The following is a 27,911-nucleotide window of genomic DNA, read 5'->3' as shown; positions in this document are numbered from 1 at the left end:
ATGCATTGGGGCGGAACACTTAATTGGCAGCCACTTCCTGCGGGAGGTAATTTTTGTGACCACACACTTGGAAATCTTTATTGTGACGGTGTTAATCGAGTTCTTGGACAAAGTGAAGTAAAGTCATTATTGTAAGCTTCTGTATAGCATTTATCTTTAAAATATTGTTCAGGAAATACGTTGTGGAGAAAGGTGGAAGCTATGAAGGGAATTAGCTCCTTTGGTGATAAGCTGCCAGCGAGGTATGTGATGTAATGTTTGTAAAATTAGCTAACCTAGCCTGCTAATTGACTACGTTAATTTAGTAACGTCTGTTCAGTGAGATACGCATCAATTTAATTATTGTTTTTATTACCAGTTTTCACGGGACGAATTGAACAACGATGGAATAAAGGAGCCCTGTTTTTTAATCAAAGTTCGCGTCTGCGTGTTACTGGGGAAGCTACAACCTCAACATAACGAGGTAGGAGGTTGTGAAAATAAACTGCATTTTATTTTTCAGCTTTTTGTTACTTTAAAATTGGTAAAATGGATTGCTTGATTAATTCACAAAGCAGGTAAAATAAGAGTCATAAGGAAAAGAGTGCAGCATATTTTATAGTACACTTTGGTATAGTATACTACAATAAGAGTATCAGCAGTAATGCTTTCCCCAGTGACTGTGATGAAAGTCAAATGATCATTAAAGTTCCTGCATGATATTGAAGAGTTTACCTCATGTCTTCCATTAGCGTCTGCAGTGAAATCCCATCACAGGAAAACCTTCATTGATTTTAATCACTGAAGCTCCTAATAGTGACTGTTATTCACCTTACAGAGAATATGTTTTCACTGACTGAGTGTGGTTATGTTGCTTTAAGCAGGGGGCCCAATTTGAATTTATTACTTTCACAGTTTTCATTTCATCAATCTTAACAGACTTCATCTTTTTATTAGTTTAGTTTACTGTCAGCCTAATGTTAATAGTTTGTCAAAGAGAGGCACTATATGTAAGAAATTAAATGTTCTAATGGCACACATGGTTGTTGTTGGTAGGTGACCTGACTAAATTTCTTTGATTAGAATTTATTTTGATTATGGTATGATATTTATATATGGCCAATGTTTCCATAATGATGGTGACTATGATGCCATATAAGCAATATTGTAAATGTGTGATGATGGTTTGTATGTGTTTATTTTCTTGCATTCCATGAAAGCCTCCCAGGGTGCACCGGGGCAGTTTTTTCTGGTGTTAGTTTTGCTTTACTCAACAACATTCCTCATGTTTCTATACTTGAGTTGTCATTTTACAATTAGTTATTACCAGTGAATGCAAATAGAGTGGTGCCGTGATGGATGCCAACATGGAAAATTAACGCTTCGCTGGTGACAGGCAGTAGGTTTTGTGAAAATGTTATTATAAATATTAATGAATCAGAAATTTTGTTGAAATGAAATTGAACAATTTGGGTAATACAAGTATACAACATTATATGTAGTACTTCATCAAATGCCTTGCTTTGACATGTGTCCAACTATGTTAATTTGCATTTAAATATTTTGTCTGAGTCATTACCTACGTTTTATAAAGCTGAGTCAACGTTCATTTTTTTCCTGTGTCAATATTACTGTCAAAACCAACCTCAGTAAATTACTGCAGCACATATTAGTAAGGATGTTAATCTTTGTGGCCATGGAGAATTGTTGTCCTAATCCTAGAAAGACTTCCTGTGTTTCACATCCAGTACAATGCAAAGTCACTGCCATCAAATGGATTGCAGGGAGGTCAGACAATGTGGAGGTCAGACAAGATTCCGGTTATTAGAGTCCATGAGTGCTGGGCTAAGTGGACTAGCATCTGCCACAGATTAATTGGCATAGAATGTGAACAGGATTGTGGACTTTCAAAATTTCACCTCAAGCAGCTGATACACAAAAAACTCTGCTTATTTGGATTGTACTCCTAAAAACAAAATCCTGCGAGTCTGTATGGATGTAAATCGAGGCTACAAATTGACGGTTCCTTTGAGGTTCCAGTAAGTCTCACTCTGACATTGCTAATCCATCCTCCTCCATTTCTTGTTCTTCAGATTTAGCAGAGGCAACCTAGATTTGAAGGGGTAAGTCTGGGCCACAAACCCTAGAGACAGGCAGCTGTTGTGGGCTTAATCAGAGTCAGGGATGGCTTGTCTGGAGCTCAAATGACAGAGAAACAGACAAACAGGCTGACATATCATGTAACCCACAGGTGCTGAAAATACTATTGAATGGGTCCTTGGGATTCCAAGCAGAATTTCTCAATCTAGCCTTATGCAGTTCTGTGACATTAAGCATTATATGTCAGAATTCCACTTTAGGTGCTATGCTTGAAATAAATTTGGAGCTTTGCATCAGATCCAGCTTTGCATCGAGAGGGAACGCAGGGATGGAGAGCATCTGGAGTTACAGAAGAGCCCGATTTAATGATTTTCTCAGTCGATGGCAGCTCATCCTACATATTTACTGACGAAGACATACACAAACATGGACAGCAAGCAGACAAACACACACGCGTAGAGCTGATCGTTAGAGCTTAGCCTCCCTAATGATCTCTTGTCTTCTAGCTGCTGCTGGTTAATTGCTTTGCTCTTGGGGGGGAAGGAGGAAAGTTATCGACTGGCTTGACACAACAATGTCACACATCTCAATCATATGACTCTCTAAAGAGGAAAAAGGGTGAGATCCTGCAAGATAAAAAAATACATAGAAATGGAAGAGTATTACTCATTGGTATATACACATACATAGGTTTTAAACTGAGCTTGTATGACAGGACTACTCTGAGCATTAATCTTGAGTATGGCAGTTATTCGTCATCCCATCTTCCTCTGGCGAGAAACTTTAGCAATAAAACTGTCTTAATATTTCTCCGGTTTTTCTCATTCTCTTGTTTACTTCCCAAATGGGTTTTGAAATAAAAGACAGAAATTGTTCTTTGAAGCAAAAACTTTGTACTAGTTTCACCACCTAGGATTCGAATCTCTTGTGAAATGAATAAACAAGCTGAAAACACATGAAATCATAAAGTAAAACGCAAACGACAGATGTTACTTTTTTCTCCAGGCCGGGCTTCAGAATAATTATTTATTTGTTTTTTTTCCATTCAGCTGTATTTTTTCAGCTCAGCAGCTCAGAGGAAGGAAGATAAAATGCTGATCTAACGCGCAGCCTTTTGGGGAAAAACATCCCAAACCCCCTGTCAAGCTTTCAACGAAAACTGCTGTTTTCACAGCCAGAGATCAAACAGCTGACATAAACTCATCAAAAAACAATTTCCAGATCAAGAACCTCATATCAAGTATTTGAGCGTTGAAAGACCACAGAAAATGACTACATATTTTTGATCAGACATAAACAGCTTAGACTGAGCAAAGTCTGAATTCCTAACTGTTTTATTGAGCTGTCAGAAGAATAAATCCTTGAATTACAGGACCAGTCTTCCCCGTCTGTTTGTTTCTTTCAGTGGAGATGACCTGCTATGCTCTCAGTGCAAGGATGAATTAACATTGTATAGGCTGTGCACCTTTGCTATCAGATCACACCAAAAGTAATCAGTACAGTAAAGTTCTGAACGCTGTATGTCTCTCTGTGAACACAGTGCTGCACTAACAAATCGAACTCTGTGGTCATTTCTAAAGAGCATCGAGCATTTGTGGGTTTCACAGTAGAGGTCAGGGTCACTTTGATTGGTGTCATGTTCAAGGACATGTTAAAAAAAAAGAAAAAAAAGATGGAAACTGAATCCACTCTGGGATTCCCAGTTGAAGCAATAAAATCGGAACATCAGGATATATGATACCTTGCTGACTGAATTCCCTCTAACTGGATCAGAACAATTTAGTTTACAATCATTTTACTTTCATTTGTAGTTCAGCTTTAGCATTTTAAGTGCCGCTTTAGCACTGACATCTCAAAGCTGTGAGGAACAAATGGCCCTATACAGTAGGAGTTAAGTGTTAGCTCAAGGGCACTTTAGTGGAAATTATTTATGGAAACTGTCTGAAAGAGTCTGGTTCAATTTGGCGGCCATGATTTTAATCTGAGGAAGTGAATTGGAGTCTACAGTTGATGTTAACTTTGCTGCAGAAACTCCCTTTCAGCACTAGATAAAGTCAAACAGAGTACTTGATTATTTCTCTTAGGGTCAACTGTATAAGGTCACGTTTCTGAACTTTTCTAACATTTAATGCCACTCCTCCACTATATAAATAAGGTTACAAGTTGCTAAGTAAACAACATGGGATTGATATCTTTTTTCAGACAGAAATCGAACAAACACAGCGTGTCCAATAAAAGGTACTGCAGGTTTTGATTGGAAACAAGGCGAAATGGTGATGACGAGATGAAATGCTCCTTCTGAGGAATAGTTTGAATAATAAATAAATAAAAGGAATAGTTTTTGACATTTTGGAAAATACACTATTTCTTGCAGAGAGTTAGTTGAGAAGCTTTATTCCACTCTCATGTCTGTAAGTTACAATGCTCCGGCCAACAGCCAGTTAGCTTAGCTCTCTTCATTTCACCAGTCTTGATGTCAATGAGGTTAAACGGGTTCAAGCCTAAAATCCCCATGCAATCATATGCACAACACACACCTGGTGTCTCAGAGTCTGATGAGAAGCTCAGTTGTCTCTCTGTTGGTGAGTCACAAACACACAGCAGTCACCATGTCACCACGCCTCCATGTTGTCTGTTTCCTCTCATGTTGCATGTTAATTAGACTGGATTAAGTTGGATAGTCTTTATTTCTGCACAGACAAACAAGGAAACAGTCATGGAAGGAAAAATGCAGAGTGAGGGAGGGTTAAATTTAAAACACCTCTTCACAGCTGAACCCTCTCCACAGCTGTCCGAACCAGTCCAAACCAGACTGTATTTACTGGAATCATCTACCAGTTTTTTGGATATCTACCAATACAGCACAGACGGATTATTGGAGAGAGATTCCACTTTTTACCCCGTAGTCTCTTCTGTTTCCCCTTTTCCTCTCTGTATGTATGTATCCCCTCCAATCAGTAGTCATTTTCTTTCCAGTATTTTTTTTTCTTGACAGAAATGTACTTCCATACTAAAATGAAAAGCTCATTCTTTTTATTGTTTGATTTATTTTCAGTCATCCTACATGTGTGTGCACAATTTGATGTACTGTCTGTTCATTTTTTTGGTGTGGCAATAATTTGTTGCAAGCATGTAGAAATGACAATTGTCTTCCACTTACTTACTTATTGTGTTAAGCACCAACCCCAAACACCCGTGATTGTTTTGTCCATCAGGGCTTCTCTGCAGATTTGCGAGCAGTTATGCCATAATGTTGCTATTCCATACAAATAGTGATGAGGTGACGCACACACAAATGAAGTCCTCGAATTGTATCATTTGTATCACTGCGATTTTAAAGTGCTTCAACAGAAATAGTGAAAATAGATGTTAGAAAACCATAGGCACATAAAGTATAGTATAATAAGACTATGCGTATTTAAATGTGCATATAGAGAGAAAGAAAGAGGTTATGTGAGTGGCTAAAGGGTAACAGATAACAAGGACTGAAGAGAGAAAGAGATTTAATGGGATGGTGAGAAGGCTGTGAAAGAGAAAGGAGCTCTATTCATCACCCAGAAGGCTCTGCACTGGAGCAGCATGAATGATCCCTCCATCAGACATCAGCCCGTCCCATCTTTTTACTTTCCTAATAGACTGTGAAGAAGAAGAAAAAGAAGAGCCTACTGAAGAGCCCGCGATTCTGAGTGACCAATCAGCATTGACTTGTGTTTTTCCCTGTGCTCCATCATTGTCACTTCTACCTTTTTTTTTTCCTCCCCTTCAGTCAGTTCTTTTCTATTTCTGATTGCTAATCCTACCCCAGTATCAGTTGTAACCACAAAATGTAAAGTTGAAAAAGTTCTTTGAAGAAGAAAAGTCATCGCAAAACCTTGCCTGGGAAAACGTGAACATAGACTCTTACGGGCTGCGTGTGGTACATGGTTTGATCTGATTTGGGGCTTAATGGGACCTGGGGGCAAGCAATAAGAATAACTATATAGAAGTAGCCAAACCTCTCATTTGCTTATGTGTGTTATATAGAGGCATCGGTATTAGAATGAGAACTGTGTTACATAACCAGTTAGAAATTGCTGAAGATGCTGTTGTGTGTGTCTGAGAATGTTATAGGGGTAAAATGTTGAAGGCACTCCATGGTGGCTGGGGACGACATTTGTTGTCGAGGTTCAGTAAGTCACTACACTAGCATGAGATGTCAATGTCAGTTCTCTACAGTTGTGCAGTGCCGGGCTCATGAACCAGATAAGTTTCTCACGAGAGTGGGTGTCCACGAGTACTAAAGTCACACTGCTGGAATTATGGCAAATGAATTCAATCATTCGTCCTATCACTTCATACAATGGTTGCAGATTTTAGCACAATTGGCTCCAAACTAGCTGTGACAACACAAAGTCATGCTCATATCAGACATTTTGAAGATGCAAGGTCTATGGAGAGCACAGAGAAACTTTCCCCCACTGCAGATCAATGTGAAGACAGTCTTTTTTTTTAGTTTTGAATTGTGCACGTTCATCACTGTCCACAGTGAAGGTCAGTAAAGATAAGCAAACTGTGAGTGAGCTTGGGCTATTTCTGGTTAACATGTGAGGGTTAAAGTTAGATTTCATTTTTGTTGAAAACTTTTATATTAAATAATTGTGGAATTCCAGTATAAAAAAAATCAGCATTCCAGATGGGAAGCTGAGTTCAAACAATATATTTGGATTTTGTTGGGTTTTTGTGCAGTTATCCAGGATGTTGTTTAGCAACTTACCTTGACTCTGCAGTGCTGCAGGAAACTGTGATTAAATTATCAACTGTTATGTTAGCCTAAAGGGCTAAATAAAGTCTGCGTGACTTCTTGTGTAATGTGAGAAAATGATTATCATGGAAAAGGAGAGAAATGTCTTTTCTCTCATCACTGCTAGGTAGCACACTATACCTATATTATCGGTGTGTTATCAGTGTGTTATCAGTGGGATTCATGTGTGCTCGCACTCTCTCGCACACCGACCATCTTCCGTGGAGTTTCAGTAATTCAGTGTTTACACAGTGAGGAATTGTTTTATGATGAGATGCCCTTTAGTGTAGACTTATGGGGAAACTCTGAAGCCATGATGAACAGTGTGAAAATTGCATCTTGAAGTCCAGATGGGCTATAAATGTACCTCATTTGTGATGTTATCAGCACCTCATGCTTCATTTGCTTTGGAGATTGGATTCTTTCAGCCATTTCGGTAATTAGATATTTTAGTGGCTTTGGGGAGTTTCTGTGAACTAATCCAGTGCTCATATTAGTTTTGATTGTTATCTTATTTTTTTATTTAAAATCAGCCTAAGGTTAATAAAATGTTGTTCTGTTCTTGTGGATTTTGATGTGACGCTAATGCTTTTTGGTAGATGACTATATTTGGAACCAAGTAACATGCATTGCAGTCATCCAGTGTATCTAAACAGACATTAGACTCAGTGTCAGAGCATGCGCTTTCTGTATTTAATCTGCAGTTTAATCTGGTTATTCCACAGACACACAACGTGAAAGCTGAAAGTGGCTGCAGCTACAGTATGGTGAGTTGACTTAATGAGGTGTATATGTGTGACTGCATGTGTCAGATTGGCAGGCCAAAGTGTAATCTTGAAACATTTACCAGCATTGCTTCTTTTCATTACAGCCCATTCTGTTCTGGTGTGTGTGACTCCATCCGTAGCTCTTTTTCCTATCCATGCAATCTGTGATTGATGGAATGAGCCGAGGAGCAGAGCACTGTCTGAGGGAGGTGGAAGTATTTATTGGAGCAAGTAAAAAATGGAGCGTGAGAGAGAGAGAGAGAGAGATGAGCTGTCAGGATTTCTTGAATGGCACAGCAGTTTCCACCTGCAATAACAAGGCCTTTGAATCCCTGCTGCACTGGCTCAGACAGAGTGAAAAGACTCTCTTTGTGATGGTCTCTGACATGCTGTTATTGCTTTTCACGCTAATCGATGTGCACCAATGACCATGCATGTATGCACAGAAGCATACGGGTCATTTTTGTGTCTCTCAAGTGGAAGCCAAAATCAAAGCTTTTTTTCTGAAATGCATGTCTCTTCTCCAAAACTGGGAAAACCTGACACCTATAGGCATAGTTGCAGGTATGCATGCAGATAAACACCCACACATACTGTTTCTGAACTCTGAGTGCTCTAGACTGTTCTTAAAGTGGAAGCAGCAATAGTAAGTAATAGTCTTTTAAGGCGGAAGCAGTGTGCGGAGCTTGTCAAAACTGATGTCAACAAGTCAAAAGTGGAAGTTATAGGAGAATCCAGTGTCAACAATGTTTTACTCTGTCTTCTCAAAGAGAGCAAAGCAGCAGAGATAGCTGGGTCATATATTAGACATTTTGGACAAACTTGAGATAACACAAGAGCCACTAATGGCTTTTCAAATGATGGGAAGACAAACATTGTTATCTGTGCACTGTCAGAGCCTGTCAGTACTCTTCCCATATGTCCTTGTGTTCTCCTCTGTTTCCCCTTCCAAGTGTTTTGGTTGGTCCCTGTCTGTCTTGTCTGTTCTGTGTATGTCCAGGGCTGGGTATGGTGACCTACTTTTCCTTCCTGCCTCTTCACCTACGCACATGCCGTCCATCAGCTTCAATAAACTCCACCCCAACCTTCAAAGTAAGAATCTGGCTCATTCTTTCCATCTCCCCTACGTCATTTAGTCACGTTCATCGGTAAAACGCTTTGGGTCAGGTCTAAGCTACTGCAATGATTTTGTCTCCTCGTGTGCATTTTTCAATTTCTGCCTCTTTGTGCCCCAGGACCATCTCCACTCACTGCACCCAGCTCTCCTAGCGTCTCCCTTGATTTTGCCATCTCCCTGGATCATCTCTGTGTTCAGTCACTGTGATCCTCCTCCCTGGATGACTCCCCCACCCTGCTATTCTCACCTGCCACATCAACATCACTGGATTCAGGGCTCTGGATTTTGTTTTTCTTGGACTCTTAGTTATATTTAAGACTTATTTCAGCAACTCTGTCCTTTGTTAATTGATTAAAAACTTTACTTTTTGTGTGAGTGTGTGTATGTGTTCTCCTCAGTGGGTCCACTTTTGCCTAAGACTAAAAACAATGCACGCTGCAATAAAAAGTGGATGAGTAACTCCAATGGACAAACAATAGGTGAAGAGATGTCACAGATGCTGCAGTGAGGCTGGAGGAGAACACGGGGGAAAGAGACAACAAAAGAATGAGGTGATTGCGAAATGTGAAAACAGGGCAGGAGCAAAGGATGACCCAGTCACTCTCTTTGACCAGTTCTCATAGGGCTGTTCTTCTCTGGCCGGTAGAAGGTTGGATGAATACGTTATCTGTTCCACAAGTTTTTAAGTGATCTCCTTAAACCTCACCAGAGAGGAAAAGTGGGTGGAGGAGGAAAAGGGGAGAAGGGGTCACTGAGAAGGAAGGGGAGAAAGAAGCAACAGGAAGACAAACGGCAGCGTGAAAAGAACCAGACGAAAGCAGAATACAGTGGAACTTTTACTGCATTACTGCTTCTAATTCATCACAGTTATAGTGGCGTGGTCCAGCAGTTGCAAGGATGTGGATGGATACTAAAACAGAGGTGGAGGAGGCCAGCAGGATCCGTGCCAGCCTCAGTCAGCGTGTCTTGAACAGTCTGCTGTTGTGTACTGGGGACATGAGCCACTTGGATAAATACATGCAAGGTAAGCCAACTTTCAAAATACCACATCTCAAAATGTTGTTCATCTAATCTTGAACACAAGTACAACTTGTAATATACTATATGATCTTTATCAAATGGGTTTTGCAAATGCATAATTCATTTTGTCTGAGGCTTCCCATAATGTGATTAATTGCAAAACGTTTCAAAAAGTGGAAGTTGTCAAACACTTGGAATGTGTTAAACTGCCAAAATTATAAATAAATGAATCTGAAATGCTTAGACTGCCATTAAATTATGCAGATGTAATCATCACACAACTCCCACAGTGAATGCTGCTGCACTATCCCTCCACTGCACATAACACCATTTAACTCCCAGCTTGATTCTTTCATAAAACTCATGTATTTGTATCAAGAAACCCAACTGAGAAACAAATTTGGTTATGCGCTTTCACTTTTACTGCAATTGAGAAAAATAAGCTTTTAATACCAATTTCCCTGAAAGCCATGGGGGGAATGGATGTCCTGGAAAATATGTGAAATGTTTACTTTCTGTGTCCTCAGACAAGTTGTTTGTGCTGCAGCTGGTGGTGTGGGGACTGAGAGCGGTGACCAGGGTGATTCTAGCCAACAACCCGCTGAGTGGTGTTCTCATCTTGACTGCTCTGTATTGGGCCTCCCCTTGGCAGGGCCTTCTGGGAACTCTGGGTGTACTGGCCTCCACGCTAACAGCTGTTATCATAGGGCAAGACAGGTGAAATGATATAAATATATATACAAGAACATGCAAACAGATCAAAAAAGTGTATGTATACTTATTGATCTGGGTATTTAAAAATCATGCAACAGAAAAATGGCCCTTTTAAATAGTTCAACTTTCAATAAAACCCTGTCTGTTGCTTGACTTTACGATTAAAGTTGATGGGGGGTTCTACTTAAAATTCATGAGAACAACAGCTCCATGACTCATTGCCCTGCGTTCACCCCTTCCCACTACCTGGCAATTCTTATTTTAGTTCCTGTCCTAATATTTAGGCCTTACAAAGGATTATATGTTAATAGTCAACCTTGTTTTGAGGTGTTAACAATTATTCCAGCTGAACTGGGACTCCTAATGTGTTTCAGTCTGACATATTGAATACATTTAGTGTCACCTGAGAGCCTCTGCTCATTAAAACACTTGAACGGTCAAATGAGGACCCATAAAGTAATAGGATGTGCGTCTTTATCATTTTTATGATCTTACTGCACATCAGTGTGTTACTGCGATGTTGTGTTCAAAAGAGAAAATGCATGATGTGATTGTGATATATGAATCTCCCTGTTCTGTGTATTCTGTGTGTGTGTGTAGTGCTGAGGTGTCAGGAGGTCTCCATGGTTTTAATGGCATGTTGGTGTCTCTGCTGATGGGAGCGTTCAGCTCGGCTGGAGACTGGTACTGGTGGCTGCTACTGCCTGTCTGTTTGGGATCAGCAACATGGTAAGACATGCACGATGTTGGTGTGGTGAGTGCCCAACAACTTCTCTCAGCAAAACAACAAAACTGTTGTTTTTACACAGTCAATGTTTGTTGCCGTTGTCCAAAGCACATAATGACCTTACTACTTTTGCAAAATTGTTTTCGGTTCATGATGACTCATCCACTGTCTCAGTGAGCATCCACAGAACCACTGAGGTAGCTATGTGCTGCTCAACCAAGTTAGATGTATACTTCTTACCAAACCACAGATGGTCTTTATCCTTGAGGTATTGTGAAAAATTAATGTGAGAAATGGATGATACTGTGACACCATTTTGGAAGAGCTTTGCATTTTATCATGAACAAGAACACTAAACGTGTCTGCAAAAAACATGTGTGTAAACAAGGTTAATTTCTTTAAAAATGATCAGCACCTCCACTCTCTCACCTCCCCACCCCTCTCTCCAGTGTCTTTCTGTTCAGTGCTCTCTCCTCAGTGTTGGATCGCTGGGACTTACCTGTCTCTGTGTTTCCGTTCAACATCATTATTGTCCTCTACCTCCTTTGTACCCACCCAGACAACCCCTATTTCCCGCACTACACGGCCACGCCAGCGGGGGCGCTGGAGCCAAATGGCACCAAGCTCATTGCAGTTGAGGTAAATGTTCACACTGAATTGTATTATTAGACTCTTAAATCATGACTGACCAAAATTTGCACGCAAGTACAATTCTTGAGTACAATAGTGAGAGCTTAGATACAAGCTATTTCACCATTGTCTGCCTTGAGTTATTGAGCTGTCCTAGTGTCCTCTTTAGGAAGACACTTCATTTAATTTTTAGAGGTGAAAGAGTGTATGTACAAGAGACCTCAACATTCCCCTAAATTATCTAAATGCTTTATTAGCATGAATGTTAAAGTTGCAGTCTATTTTTATAAATTCATAGTGTGCAAGTCCAGCAGACAATAAGCTTCACATGGTTTAATGGTGCACATTTTTCACGCAAAAATGAAAAAATATGACCCATTAACAGCTATTAATAACACTATATACACTGTAGTGCAATAAATGAGATATGACTTTTTATTGGTCCCTAAAGGGGAAATACATATTGTGAAGCAGCACAAAGACAAATAAGCACAGATAAAAAAAAAGTGGCAAAATATAAATAACAGGTATTTAAGACTAAGATAAAAGTAGTAATCGAAAAACCACAGAGCAATTATAGATGAAGTTATGAGGTGAAGTGTCAGTGATGTGAGTAACTGTTTTTAAAATAATGTCTTAAGAGTTGCAAATGGTTTTGTGGTTTATAATTGTTATAACGAGTAATGGTAATAATACGTGTTTCTTTTATCTCTTATTCTCTTTTATTTTTCTGGGACTTCAGATCAGATTGCATTTTTTCTTCATCAGCATTTCATCATGAGGGCATCTGTCAGAGTAATATTTGCAGGAATGTTTGAAAAGGGATGGGTGCAGAAAACAGGTGCAGATCATTAGTAATCTCAGAGGGCACTATTAGAAGTGACAGGATATAGGATGAAGACTTTAAAAAGACAGAAAAATGTTGCCATGTTGCAGCCCTGTCTCAAGAGTGAAGCAACTGAGAGGAGCGTAATATGTATAAGATCAGCCAGCTATGACTCACCAGTTACTTAGCAACAGTCGCCGATGGAGCTCCTGTTCAGAAATTATAATCGGCCAAAAACTGTTTTAATTAGCAATTCTTGGTGATTGAAACTCACAGTGACTGTTGTAAGCTGCCACATGTGAGATAAAGTGTTAAATCTATTTTGCACAGTGATTCCGGACTGAGATTGTGCAAAACAGGAAGGATATGTTGAGGGGCATTTTATAACTGCTGTTACTTTTGTATAGCCAGGAACAAGAAGACAAACAACAGCAATAAAACCTTGAGGTCTAAATTTATATGCTACTAAAATTCCACTTGATTAGAATGCAAGCTGTTACAAAGTACACCTTGTAAAGAAAATGGAGAGTTTGCTTCAACCCCTGAATTTAAATGAAATGCAATTGCCTTTGAGCTTTTTTTCTTTTTTCTTTTTTTTTTTTTTACAAAACTTTGGCAGAAGCATGTAGACTCTCAGCTGCTTGCAGTTGGCTTTTGATCTCAGTGTGCCAGCTGGTGTTTCAGTGCCTGAAGAGCAACTCGATTTTAATCTCCGTGCTTTTGTTTGGAAACAGGCAGAACAGATTATGTGATCCGAATCAGACAAGCTCAATTTTCTTCGAAATGTAATGAATGTACATAAAGATTACTTGTTAGCACTTGTGTAAATGACTTACAGCATGTGCTGATTGTATGGACAGTAAAAACTCACATGGAGATACAATAAACATTAAAGAAACAGTAAATACTCTGATTATAGAGTTTATCTTCCAGGGACAATGGGTCAAATGAATTTGCATATTGTGAACCCTTTACTCACAGAGAATTAAGGACTGCACCAACTGTGCATCTCCACAGAGAGATTTGGCATCATTCAGCTAAGTGTTTAGATTTCAGCTCTGTTATTTGGTCCTCTCTCACTGCTCTCATCAATCCCACCTAGAAGAAATGATCTGATGAGCCCACTGTGGACCAGCTGCATGGCATACACATACATACAACAAACAGACAGACAAAGCAAGTGAATATTTGTCTTGTCACCAGACTCCAAATGAATGTTGCACTGTTTCTGCCAGACATGCAAACCAGATTTTTTTCACCATGTTAACTTCCCATATACATATATCAATGTCATGTTCACTCATCAGTGTCCTTAATTGCATCTACTTCATCTTATTTTCTGTTCTATCGAGAAAGGATGTGCTCAGCAGGTGGACAAGCTGTAATTTCATTTTTCCATGAGCATCTTCATTATTTTGCAGAGATGAAACACAACTCTTAGCAAGATACAAATATAGCATTAGAGAAAAGGATGGATGGAAAGAAAAAATAAAAAGAATTTTAGAAAATACCAAAAGCCATTTTGAAAGAGAATGCTGAATACAGATGTTGGATGCATTTGCCACAATGCAATGTGTGTTTTGGAAGCACAGTAGGAGCCCAGGAGTGGAGAAAGATGTTGTATACCTCTGCACATGGTGCTCTGCAAACTGACTGTGAAAACTAGATTAGCTGCGCTGCCGCCTAAACCCTCTCAGCGTTGTTCGGTGTCCTGAATATAGCCAAGATTTACACAATGATTCCATTAACAAGCATCATACCCTCTGGCACAGTATGTTCCTCACAGCACATCAGTATTTTACACAAGTTTCAGACTCAGATTGTTTCTCTCCCTTAATTGCTTTCCATGTTATCCTTATTTTTAATATTCCACTCATATCCTCTCCTTCCTGTTTCCCTCCATCTGGCTGTCTCTCGTTTTATAAGTGCCGTCCGTTTCATTTCATAAATTCCCTTTAGTTTGTTACATGGGAGATCTGAAACCTCTAAATCCTCCTTTTCATCTCGCTGCTTCTCTTCTCCCGAGTCTCTATCCATTTTTCTGCTCTGCAAATCTCCATCCTACTCCTTCCACTTTACATGCCTGTCTCCATCACTTTTTCTATTACCCCTGTCTTTTTTCAGTCCTTTTTATCTTTTTTTCATTCACTCCTCCTTTCATTCACTCCTCCTTTTGATATTCTGTTTCTCTCCTTTCTTTCCTTCCACCAGTCTCCATTCCCTTCTTGCATCTCCCCTCCACTCGTCTTTCCTCTGGTTCTCTCCAGTGATGGTGATGACGTTGGTCCTATTTATATTTAATATCTCCAGCTTTCACTCTGCTGTGAATGGCGCTCTGGCTGCACCATCACAGCAGCATTTAATCTTTCTGCACACAAACACACATGCGCATGCAGACATGTGTGCACACATAGAACATGTGCAAATACAGTATTGAGTTGTGCGCCAGCAATAAAAGTACCATTACCATGAAGACCATTTATGACACGTAAAATATCATCGACAGACAGGTGCACTCATCACGTCGCCATGGAAACTCTTCACTTCTCCCTGACTGTTGCGAAAGCAGTGTGTGTGTGTGTGTGTGCTTGCATGTGGGACTGTGCATGAGCGTGTGCAAAGGCATGAATGGCTGATTTTGACAGGGAAGAGAGCAACTGAATAGATTCCAGACATGTTGTCATTATGTGTTTTTGTGAGTGTGTTTCTGCTCTTGGAGTTTCATACTTGAACATAAAACTGTATAATTACTTGCAATATGTAGCATAATGTAAAAAATCCTCCTCTAACTTCCCGCTCTTGTCCAGGTAATGCGTGGCATCGTTCTCGGTGTGGGCCAGATCTATGCCTGTGAAGCTTTCGGGCCTTCCCTCCTCATCCTGGGAGCTGTTCTGCTCTACTCCCCCCTGCTGGCCCTCCATGCTCTGCTGGGATCAGCAGTTGGAGCTTTGGCCGGTGAGTCTCCATCCGTGTGTTTGTATGTCCATCTGGGAGTAGTGGGAGAGTAAGTGAATAGGGAGTTAATAATGCGTTATTTTGTAGGTCAAACTGTACATGATGAAGCAGAAAAGCCTCAGTTTGGTCTTCCACACAAACGCTGATTTTGACCTCACGTGATTGACGTTTATAGATTAAAGTCTCTGTCATGCATCTTCAGGGCCATCTCACACACAACGTACAGTCTTAGGTATCATTATTTCCAGGAAAACTGCACAAATTCCCTCATAAACTTCATTTTACTAGTCATAAGGAGTACTACTCAGTCTGAGAACACAGTTGAGGACACATTGCATACTGTCCTCAGTGGTTCTGGAGGAGCTCTGTTGAGTCTGAGAAAATATTCTCTAATAATATTGTCTGGGCGATCTCAGCTCAGGATCAGAGACCACATTCATAACAAATTTGTTTGTAACACAAACTGTGAAAGTGGAGTTTGAAAGCACACAGTCAATCACAGTGCTGACACTTACATTCACATAACCAAACCTCCCTGTCTTTGGACTGTGGAATAAAACCAGAGCACCTTGAGGGACCCCGTGCAGGCACATACACTATGCATAATAAGTGTAAGTATAGAAGCTTTACCATACTTGCTTTATTTGATTGCTCAGTACATATTTGCTAACGCACTTCACCAACATACGTCACCATAACTGTGCCAATAGCATAATGCAGCATCATTAACCTTTGTCTCAGGCAACAGTATCTATCTTCCAATTATTAAACCATCAGTCAGGACATCAAAAAGGTGGCGGGCTTAGCTCTCTGCATGGCAAATGTTGAATTAGCCAACAGTACATTTTAACGAGGTTAAAGTCGGGTACATTTTATGCATCCCTCTGGCCATAAGACAGAATGTCAGCAGCTCCCATGAATATTGAACAGTAAGACAAGCAGCAGCAGCCTGTGGGCAGCTGCTTTACAAGACACCAAGCAATTAGCTGGGGCATTGATAACCACTGGCTTATAAACATACAGGCCTGTGGCTGTGTGTGCCTTCCACGTTTGCTTCACTGTGACTCTATTCAAGGCGAGAGAGGATGACAAATGCTGGAAGTTCGAAAGACTTCAGCCCCCTGCTTCCGTCTGCTGCTATCAGCACAATACACTGTCCTAAAATACTTGGTGTTTTATGTGTGTGTGTGTGTGTGCCTGTGTTTGTGTGTGTGTGTAGCTATGAGTCATAATATAAAAGAGAGTGGGCTCCCACACACAACATTGCACAAAGCTGCGGACACATGCTAACAGTACACACATAAACACATCCACACACTGCAGGGTGAAAAAAAAATAATCAATGAGATGTGACTGTGATGAGACTGTGGCTGGAGCAGGGCATTAATAGCAACATTATGTATCTATTTTGCAGCAATATAACAACTTTAACTTGATAGCACACTGTCTTGTAGTAAGGAGAATAGTGTCTCTATCTTTCCTACCCTGCACCCCAAATGCTTATTCTTACACTGTAACTTGTGTTACAAAGCCTGGCAACACAAAGAAGAAACTACAGTGCCCAGCTGAAAATCATGGTCACTGTAGTGGGGAAATGAAGATAAACTTAATCCATGTTTGTTGGCAAATACAAAAATATGGAACAATACCAGCCTTCACCTTTAAGGAATAGCTCATGACTACATGTTAGGTATCTGTGGTGCACTGTGCAGCTTCAGATCCATGGGGAGGTGTCTTTCGAGGGCCGTTTTAACGAGGCTTTCTTGCCTCAACATAGTCCAGATCTCATTTTAAATCTGTTCTTTAAAATTCTGATGCTTAAATGGAATTTCATGCTTTTTATCCTTTTCTTGTACCTTTGTGTTTATTTGCGTTCTAATAACACAATGTCCTTGTTACTTGCTTTTATCTTTCACTTGCTAATTATACTGTTTTTAGTGTTACTTTTTTGCTGTTAAGCACTTTGAAACTTTGGAGGAATGTAATTAGAATGTTTGTTGTCGTCACTTCTGTTGCTGTTATTGTTATCATGAGCAGAATTTGGACTTTCGGTATTCTTAGATTAATCTTTTACCATGGTGCTTGGTGAACCGGCTGCCCTGTATAAATGTAAATGCACTCACACACACCCACACACAGAATCAAATGATGCTGCGGCACATAGTGAGAGAGTTAAGGGTGTGAATAAGTGCTACAAGGTCGAATTCAAAACTTAATCCTGCCTGACAGAGAGCTGGAAGGGAAAAGAAGGATCAGTGTCAGGAGACAAAGAAGAAAGTGTCAGATGGAGATGAAGAGGAGAGAAAAGGGATGTGGGGGAGACGAACTATACAACGAGTGCAAGACAAAAAGTAGTGCCAGGAAGAGAAACAACAAAAGAGAACGATGTATTGAACTGACACCATTCTCTCACTTCAGACAGCAAATCATGTCCTTGGCTCTATCTCACATCTTTTGTCTTACCTCCCTTTCATGAGCACCCCTTCTCTCCTTTCTAGCTCTGTCTTTTTCTTTTAATCCTTTCTTCTTATCAGCAACCAGAATTCATCATTCTTTTCACTCATAACATTCTCTCCAGTACTGGTCTGCATTCATTATCCTTCACAATGCTAAGTGCAAAGATACTCTGGTTTCTTCTGTTTGGTTTGAGGAAGGACAAGGTGGGAGGTATGTGTATTGTCATTATCATCACCTTTGTCATTGATAATTAACAGTTCACTAAACGATATGTCACTGGGTAACTTATTATGTGGTTTAGGACTGGAAGAGCCATGACATAGCAGCCAAGGAACAAGAATATCACAACCATGTTACATTTGCAAAATTCAGGGGTGATCCTCAAATCTCAAATCCTTTACGCTTTTAAAAAATGCAAATTGCTGTTTCAAAATGCAAAGATTATATCTAGCCATTGTATCGCTTGTCCAATTACGTTTTTGTATAGTTTGCTAAGCTTTCAATCCATCCCCAGGTTATGTTAATACAAAAAAATATTAACTTTTTATTCTTAATACTGTGAAATATTACTGGGACCAACTAGTTCTAGTGTACAGTGCTCAAACAGTGCTGCTGTCTAAAGTCATTTTATGGTGTGCTCACACAGAAAGAGAAGGGAGTTTTTGCCTGATGTTACTTGCAAGAGTTGACCGCAAAATCGTTTACTAGTGTTTATTCACCCCATAAAGTCAAGGATACATGTTTTTGAATTCAGTTCAGCCTCTCACTGAACTCAGCAATCATCAAATCTCTTTTCCCCTACTTCTCTGTAATGGTGCATTCATTTCATGACATTACAGTATATGAACACCTGAAATTGTGGCTAACCTCTACAGTTCACTGCTGCACTGAGGCTGAATATTTTTAGCTTGTGCAGATTTCATCATTGCATTGTCCAGCCTGTCTTTTCTTTGACTTTGTAAGTAATCTTGCTGCTTTATGATTTTGCTTTGCTTTTGGTTGGAACCCTCTTACAGTGTCTTCCTCTCCATCCCTCTCTTCATTCACACATCCACTTTCCCAGCCCCCTTGAGTATTATTCTTTACCCTGCCCACCAGATGTCCCCAGACTTTCCTTCTTCCATTCCTGATCTTGCCCCTCCCACTTACAATCATCTCATTTCCTCACCTGAGTCTTCTTGCCCTTCTCCACACCTGGATCTCATTACCCTAATCACTAGCTCATTCATATTTCAGCCCAAATTCTTTGCTCCTTTTCAGTTTGTCCATGTTGCTTGTGCTATGTTTTTGTGTTTCTGTTACCTGTCTGCCTACCTGTAACTGCCATTACAGGTAGACTTTAATGATCACTTAAAACTGAAGATGTCCTGCTACTATGTCTTGCTTTTTTACTTTACTACTCCATTTGAGTCCAACTTCATCTTAAAAAGTCAGCTGGAGACAGTTTTCACACAACTCAGCATGTTAACATTAGCTGACAATAGCTGGCTGGCATCTGATAACCTTTTCAGTCACAGAAATCCACTGTCATCTGCTATAGAGCAGAGAAACATGCTTTTGTTTACTTCTATTTGAAAGTGAAGACCCATTTCAGAAATAATTGAAAAGGGGACCTTGCCTTATCACCACTGTCATATTTGTCAGCATAGTCATCCAATAGTTATTGCTGTCATTACAACCATATTGTCCTCAAATTTACTGGCATCATCATACTCAATGCAATTAGTTTAATCATTTTTTCCAAGGAAAAAGTTGAGGTGAGGGACCAAAGGCAGGCAGACAGCAGATGTTGTTGTTTAGGTGTGTGGATGGTGACAAGCAGAGGAATTCACTGTATATGAGTAATCCTCTTCATCATCACCTCTTAAAGTCTACTTTGTATGTGAGAATGATACAACAACGTGGGTCAAATTCAGAGAAGAAAGAGACATGAAGCTCGCCTGGGACAGACAGAGTGTGAGGCCATATTTAGAGCTGTCACTCAACCCACTGTGGCATAAACTATTCCCATAAGGGGTTTCCAGAGGAGGAGATCACGGGCTGTATGTAGGCCAGAAACTCTACCTCCTGCTCCACCCACGCTACAGGAGAATAATTGTAGAAATTCTTTAAAGTGGAATCAAATACAGGAGGGAAGAAAATGTGAGGCAGTTGGAAAAGTCACCTGGGGTTCAGTGCTTAACTTTAAGTCCTTTAAGTAGCTTTGTACTGAGGATGTGAAACCACACATGCAAGATATTCAAGTCAGAATCCCACATCTGCTATCTATGTTGTGACATGGTGTAGATGCAGCTACAGACAGGAGGAAGCTGTCAGTCTGCCCTTACATTTGGAAAGAAAGTATTTTTACGTGGACAATAGGTAATTATAACCTATGTCATTGAACAACACAACACTATAACATCTAGAGTCTGAACAGACTGTTTTCACCTGTATAGTACACCTGAGAGTGAGCAACTGTACCGTGTATCCAGAGGATATGAAATGGCCAAAAACTTGACATATAAACCAATAAGAATCAGGAGGAGTTCGGTGGCATTAATGGCATTTGCTGCTCAGCTGTACATTGTAGTATGTGCTAATTCGCAAATGATGGTGACCAAGGTAAACATAAACAACACAAGCTCTGTGTAGTCTTGTCATTACTTGTCATTACTATTGACTTCTTACAGGATTTAACTAATTTAAAGATGAAAGACATTAATTGATCTCAAGAAACAGAACAAGCATAACATTCTTAGCACACATGATTAGAAACATTAGCACCGTTCACAAAGAATGAGGATTGTCGAAATGGGCCTGTACGACATCTGAGATGAGGCTCTTTGCTCAAGAAGTGCTGGTAGAAATAGATACTAACAACACACACAAAGTAGTTTTTCACACAGTGCAGGACAGCCACAAACTGTCCCCTCTACAGCTCATGTTGCTGAAATCTGGATGGTGCTAACGAATAAGCCCACACACAGAGCAATCCATTTAGCTGCAACCACAAACAGTTTTACCCTGGAAGGCATTAAAGGACAGAATGATGGATTCATACTGCAGGAAGAGCAGAGACCCATATAGAAAGTTAGCCATTATCCACTAACACTGGAAAACAAGTCATTTTGCACAGTTCATTTCAGCTGTTCATTCCAACCTATTGCACTATCCTCCATTTAGTTTTCACATAGTCACTGAGGTTTGATGCAGGCAGGAATTGGAAACAAGGAGAGGAGCTAGTGGGTTTGATATGATAAAAGCTATGTGACTCATTCTATTTGCATAGACAGCATCACATCAGGAGTGACTCACACACACACACACACGCAAGTACACATACACATAGTAAAAAAACAATAAAAAATTTTTAGGATCCTCTTGGGACCCCCTCCCACTATGCCATTAGTCTTTAATGACACCCTTCTGTGGGGAGAGAATGCAGGGAGCAGAGTGAGAGGGTGTGATGAAGGAAGCAAGAAAGGAAATGAGGGAATGAAAAGCAAAGGGGAAATGGTGACGATGAACAGGAAGATGGAGAGGAAAATAATGAAGTGCAGAATGAGGAAGAGACAAGATTAGTGCAAAGAGAGCAGGAGCGTTTGAAGACAAAGAGGGTAGCTGTGAAAGGGGAAGAAAAACAAACAGTGTGGCAGGAGGGGGTGTGTGGGTGATAGAGTGGGCCAGCAGACACAGAGTGAGGAGGCAGCACTGGGGTGTGGTCAGTCTGCTTCAGGACAAGATTTGCTAAACTGCAGCCCACTATGCCTGGTAATGAGGAAATCAATCACCGCACGCCCCTAGGGTCGTTTATCAACAGATGAGCTTCCAAAATTTACTGATACTGCAGATGAGTTCTCTGGAAAATCCTTCCCTACTAATACAGGGAAGAAGCAGCTGCAGCCATGGCTAAAAACATGAATTACAACTTTATACTCCTGTCATTTTATTAATTTATCTTTTGGCACTAAAAGGAATGCTTTTTCAGTTCGACCGCGATGCGCCACTGTGAGGTTTAAAGGGCTTTTTGAGGGCTTCTTCCAACCAAAATGTGACAATTAACCAAAAATGTTGTGATATGCCATTGCAATCAGGCTGAAATGATAATGCCTTCACTTTCACCCAGGAGCACATTCAGCTCAGTGCTTGTGTGTAAATAATATATAGCTGCTACAGCAAATACTGGCAGGCCCTCTCCTACACAGACAGACACTGTTCAGTAATTTTTAATGATATTACTCTTACTCACGACGGGAGAAATGCACAATTTCTTCTTTAGTGCTCATGCTCACACAAACATAAGTAGTCTGTCAGTGGAATAGTCTGTTTCAGACTTAAAGCTCGTTCCTTTTCCACAGCTGAGCAGTGGCAGCTGCTCTGGGTGGGGCTGCAGACTGATGGCCTTTGCTTAGACACACAGCTGCAGTGTTGTACCTTCTGTCTTGGGGTGCAACATGAAGCGGACATGCGTGCAAATATACAAGTACAAGTACAATTCATAAACGATGTTTATTAACTACATGAATGATTTCAACTATATATGGCTGCCAGTTTACTAGATAATGCAATACAGCAGCAAGATGATAGATAGATAGATAGATAGATAGATAGGTGGATGGATACTTTATTGATCCTGAGGGAAATTCAATGCAGCAGCATTGCAATACATTCCATTTTTGTGAACTATAATGTTCAGTTTTTGTTGACACTGTATCAGAGCAGTGAGTGTTGAACTGGACAGTGTTGTACTTTATCTTAAATTATGTCTACCCAGCTTCCCTGCTGGAAGCTAACTGTACATACATAAAAATGTTGCGTTACTCACCTAACATTTAAAATGTGTTAGTTAATTTAATACAAAAGAAACCCACTTCCTGTGGCAAAATGAGAAAGTATGTAGCAAAAGGTAGTGACAACTCTGAAGCGAACAAAAAGCTTCAAGCTCTCTGACAGTTCAGCTCAGCTCGCATCTTTGGACTGTCTTTTTGACTTCTCTCACAGTGAGGGTGAAGGAGGTGAAGGCTTATTTACTCAAAGGATATCTGAGTGTCTTCTCGGTAAAAGGAATGTGACCTTGCTGACTTTATCATCCTAGAATAAGATATAATAAGAAGATATGATAAGATATCATAGCTGATTTCATTTTTATACTTTTTACTTATTTTTTCCTTTCGTTACTGCAAATAGTCGGAATTTGGTTCAATAAGGTAAACGAATTGTTGCTAATTGGTGCTAATTCTTGCAGGAGAAAGAAGAGGGTGCAACAGGATGATATTGTGACAAGATTGCCAGTCAACCCTCATATAAATGAAATAATGTGTTAAACATAATGGAAGTTTTTGTTGACTACCTTCTTGTGCCTTATAATGTATTTGCTTAGTCTGTTTCTACTGCACTTTTGCTTGTGCAAATTGAAAATGCAAGTATAAACAGGTGGATTGAAACCCACATAACAGACCACCCACTGGCTCTTGTCAGAGGTGCTTCAACCAGAGACAAAACAAAGCCAATAAATGGTTTTAAATAATTCAAGCTAATGCCAAACATTATGCTCCTGAATGAAGTTGCTTTTGCAGCCCTATGCCTTCAGATGTGACTTTACTATTAGTCTCCCTCACGTGTGTTGAACAACACGGCGCAGATGCTGCCGAAAGCCAGCAGAGAAAAGATCAGTTCTTCTGGCCTCACTGAGGTTTATCTGGGCCAGCGTGTGCCCCCTGTGCCGTCTGCATGTAGCTTCAGCTTCACAGAGTGTATTGTTTACTATGGATGCGAGGCGGAGGTGAGACAGTGGTCTAGTGTTCATCCACCTACCACATCAGTACTTTGCAGCAGTACCACCTAGAGACTGGACGATGGAATCAGGACTGAAACTGTTCAGAAAATACCAAAACCACCTTAATCCTGAAGTTGTTATTGTAAGTGCCACATATTAACATACTTCAGTGTAACTCAATCTCACTGGAGAGGAGACAGGCAGAGTTTTTGTCAGCACATCCCCTACCCAGCCCTACTCACCAGCATCACATGATTACTGGCTGAACACAGGCAGCCTTTGTCAAAGTGAAATAATTATGAACACAAGAGACAAAGCTGGTGACTTACATTTCATCTCCTCCTTAGCAGTACATCACGTTTTGATATTAATCCTACATGAGACTTTTAGCAGACTTTTAATCAAATAATGTTAACAGGAATTAACAAAAGGGTCACCTTTCATGTTGGACCTGGTATTCATGTTCATTCTGTCTATATATGGAGGAACAGAAAGGCAGAATCAACACATTTCCTTATTAGGTTACACGCACATTAAAATCAGAATTGAACGTAACCGTGCAAACATATGTATGTAGCACCATCACATGGATAATTCTAGTACAGCAGTGACTCAAGCAAAGATTTAACTCTCGCTCTGTGTGTGTGTGTGTGTGTGTGTGTGTGTGTGTGTGTGTGTGTGTGTGTGGGCGAGTGGACCACAGGTTTATCGGTGGCAGTGCGTCATGATTCTCTGTACTCAGGTCTGTTGGGTTTTAATGGAGCTTTGGGCTGCATGCCTGTTGGAGGCCTCTTCTTCACCTTCAGCTGGAGGACTCACCTCTTTGCCATCGCCAGCGGTGATCAACCACACACACACACACACACACACATTTCTATCACTTTTGGGGACATTTTATAGACTTACATTCATTTCCTGGAGACTTAACCATCACCTAACCATAACAATAAACATTACTTGTCTAATCCTAACCCTTACCTTAACCAAACCCTGAACTCAACCTAACCTTAGAGCAAGTCTTCACCTTAATATTTAATTAAACACACACACACACACACAGTTGCATTCAGTTGTGTAAATTTTAAGTACACAGCACTTACATTAAAAGGAATATTAGTATTAATTATTAGTTACTATTAGTTAATCTATAAGTTAAGATAATAAGTTTACTTGTATTTTGTACAGGCATGCTTTTGCTTATTGTCATTATTCTTACATAAGCCACAGTATTATGCCTCTGGGGGGCGACAGAAACTAACAAGCTTGTTGCATATGCTCTGTCCATGGTGCTGAGACCCTCAAACCTCCTTTGTTTCTATACACATCACCCCTTCACTTACATGTGTCCAGTTTACCATCCATTGCCTTTACAATGCATTCTTTATCTCTTTACTAATCTGAACCCATTTTTGTCGCATCCTGCTTCAATTTCTCCGCATTTCTCTGCCCCAAATAACTGTAACTGCAGAAAAGAGATTAATAATACTGCAGTTTCATCAGTTCAAAGCTTTACTTGATTGATCTGTTTAGACTGGGCCCTCCTCTGTTTCCATTCATGCATATAGATGCACTAACAAAATTATGCACACAATCTCTCTCTCACTCACACTACACATGTGAAATTGCAGCTGGAGCAGCAGGGAGATTAGCGTTGACCAATTTGACAGGAAGCTAATTGACTCACATTAGGTAAATTGCTCTTAATTGGAGCTTCTAGTGTGTCTCCTATCGGGGCCAACTGCAGTCAGGCTCTGTTCCAGCAACCTGGAGAAAGTTACAGAGTGAGTGTATTGATGGTATATTTAGCCTGATGTCGTCTCTTCTGCCCGCAGCCTTCCTCTCTGCATATGCTGACATCGCTCTGAGCAATCTGCTGGGAACTGTGAGTACGCACACCTCAAGCCGTGTGTGTGTGTGTGTGTGTGTGTGTGTGTTTGTGAAGCCCTCAAAATTTCCGTCACATTTTTTAAGCCTATTATGATTCAGTCATAGCTTCAGATATTATTTCATGATAATAATATTAAGCTTACAGTTGGTGACAATTAGATTTCTGCATGGAAAATTTTTTTTAAAAAAAATCAGGATTTTCAACCAGTGTTTCATCACCAAATGTTTAATTTAGATATAAAAAAGTACTTTCACGTAAAATGCAACTGGGCTGTTAGATCATGAACCTGCCACTCCGTAGTGACGATGATAGCTCCATTTTATTTCTGTTGGCTCTTGCCTGGCACTCTGTAAGGAACACTGTTCAAAAAAAAAGAAAAGGTCACATCCCCCAAAATGTCTCTCACTTCCTATCTTGTATATCTTCTTCATTGTAACATGAAGCGCAGGTTAACGCTTTTTGCATGCAAAGAGATTGTTCTCACATAAACTGTCTGACTCACTCCACTCTCTCTTATTCATTATTAAACACAAACTCTTTCCTCAGGTTGGTCTCCCAGCATGCAGTTGGGCAGCTACTCTCACAGCTACACTGATGTTACTGCTCACTGGCAGTTTAGCAGCGTATCGCATTCCTATTGGTCAAGTAAAGGCCCCTGAACACAACCTGCGCTCACGCAGCCAATGGGAAGCTGGGAACAATACAGAAAGGGAGAGCACGGATGTGTAACACTAGGACACACACACACACACATACAGTACTGTATCAGTACCTGTGAGTTGGGTAACATACATACATTTTTAATATAAACATTTTATAAATAGATTCTAAGGTGTACACTACTATTTTGTAGACTTCAAAAGGGCTGTAAAAAATAGAATCTGAAACCCGCAATTTGTCCACAAGGTGGCAATGTATGTACAACTTCAAAAGTGTCTATGATGTATCACAAACTTAAGACTTGTAACAAACTTGTACTTATAAGCCTCTATATTCAACCCCAAGCATTTCTATTAAAAGTATAAAAATGTCAAGCAAGTTCTGTCCATTGTTTTGTCACCTGCGTTATTCCAGTGCCTCTGACATGTAAAGAAAAAAAAAAACAACAAAGAAACAGCCCATTTAAAGGGAAAGAAAATGTCTTTTAATAAGCAGAAACAAGTCAATTCAATAAAATCGTTTGTAGTTAAAATGACAGTTTAACTGTTATCGTCAATAAAAACACAGACTGAATTTAACAGTTAATCATTTTTTGACCCCCTTCATTACCCTGCATAGACATACTACATAGCACTCCACTGTAAAAACAGACTGTACATGTACCTCAGTGCAGGCAGACAGTGAGACAATGAGTGCACACAGATGACAGGAAATGTCAATGTCCTTCTAATCAGCTGCTTAGGCCAGGAGTTAAAGGCAACTGTCTGCATCTTGAATTATTATTATTGTTATTATCATTATTAAATTCCTCTAAATGAAAAAGTGAACATGTTCAGCTATATTTCATTATTAGATTATTTTTTCACAGTGCTTCATGTTGCCTGTGTAGATTATTGTATATTTCCCATCAACATCTATATTTCCAAACACACGTCTACACTCACACACAAAACAACACACCCCAGTCTAATGTAAAAACAAAAAATATTAAAGAATATTAAATATTAGAAGATGGTTTCTTTTTTCATATAGGTGAAGAAACACATTCTGCCACAAACATCTTTTCTAAACATTTGTGTTTACATCATGCATTTCTATCTCAGTGCTTTTTTTTGTGTGTGTTTACATCCTTTTCAGGTCTGGGACTAAATTCTTTTCTCATGAACTACCTCACAGACAATGATGATGAGGTTGGTAAAAAGAAGAAAAAGAAGAAGAAAGCATACAAAAGTGCCTCTCAGTCTGTGATTGATCGAGCATAATAATAAAAAAAAGAAAGAGAGAAAAAGTAGAAATATAAATACTTGCACAAACAGTACTTGTGTCTTTTAAGCTGCGTTACAAAATAATCAACATTCATAGTTCTACATACTTTCAGTTGGAGATTTGATGGTGAGTGCTGTTGTGCTTCTTTTAGTATGACTGTGTGTGTATGTGTGTGTCCATTGTGTTCATTATGGTTCAGAATAAAGGCAAAATGAGACCGCTGTCTTAGTAGGTATGTATGCACACGCTCACACACACACACAATAG

The 27,911-nt window shown here is 39.9% G+C and overlaps 1 protein-coding gene and 1 long non-coding RNA gene across 3 annotated transcripts; both read left to right on the top strand.

The window, feature by feature from the left end:
- The first annotated feature begins 1 nt into the window (after position 1).
- Positions 2-9,113, top strand: LOC124054646. The gene is made up of 6 exons (XR_006842429.1): positions 2-242; positions 359-463; positions 7,585-7,626; positions 7,731-8,190; positions 8,580-8,718; positions 8,862-9,113. It is a non-coding gene; the product is annotated as an uncharacterized LOC124054646 (long non-coding RNA).
- A 49-nt stretch (positions 9,114-9,162) lies between these two features.
- Positions 9,163-26,953, top strand: si:dkey-183c6.7 (urea transporter 2). 2 transcript variants are annotated; one of them, XM_046380896.1, is made up of 8 exons: positions 9,163-9,767; positions 10,291-10,480; positions 11,078-11,206; positions 11,654-11,843; positions 15,468-15,615; positions 24,534-24,668; positions 25,663-25,712; positions 26,265-26,953. In XM_046380896.1, exons 1-8 carry the CDS (start codon positions 9,641-9,643, stop codon positions 26,445-26,447), a joined length of 1,152 nt encoding a protein of 383 aa, XP_046236852.1. In that variant the 5' UTR covers positions 9,163-9,640; the 3' UTR covers positions 26,448-26,953. The 2 variants fall into 2 exon arrangements, with proteins under 2 accessions (XP_046236852.1, XP_046236853.1); XM_046380897.1 differs by lacking the exons at positions 24,534-24,668; positions 25,663-25,712; positions 26,265-26,953 and adding an exon at positions 17,845-18,058.
- Positions 26,954-27,911: the final 958 nt, after the last annotated feature.

The sequence above is a fragment of the Scatophagus argus genome, chromosome 23 (genome assembly GCF_020382885.2).
Source record: "Scatophagus argus isolate fScaArg1 chromosome 23, fScaArg1.pri, whole genome shotgun sequence".
Classification (NCBI taxonomy): domain Eukaryota; kingdom Metazoa; phylum Chordata; class Actinopteri; family Scatophagidae; genus Scatophagus; species Scatophagus argus.
This window is presented reverse-complemented; position numbering and strand designations above follow the sequence as displayed.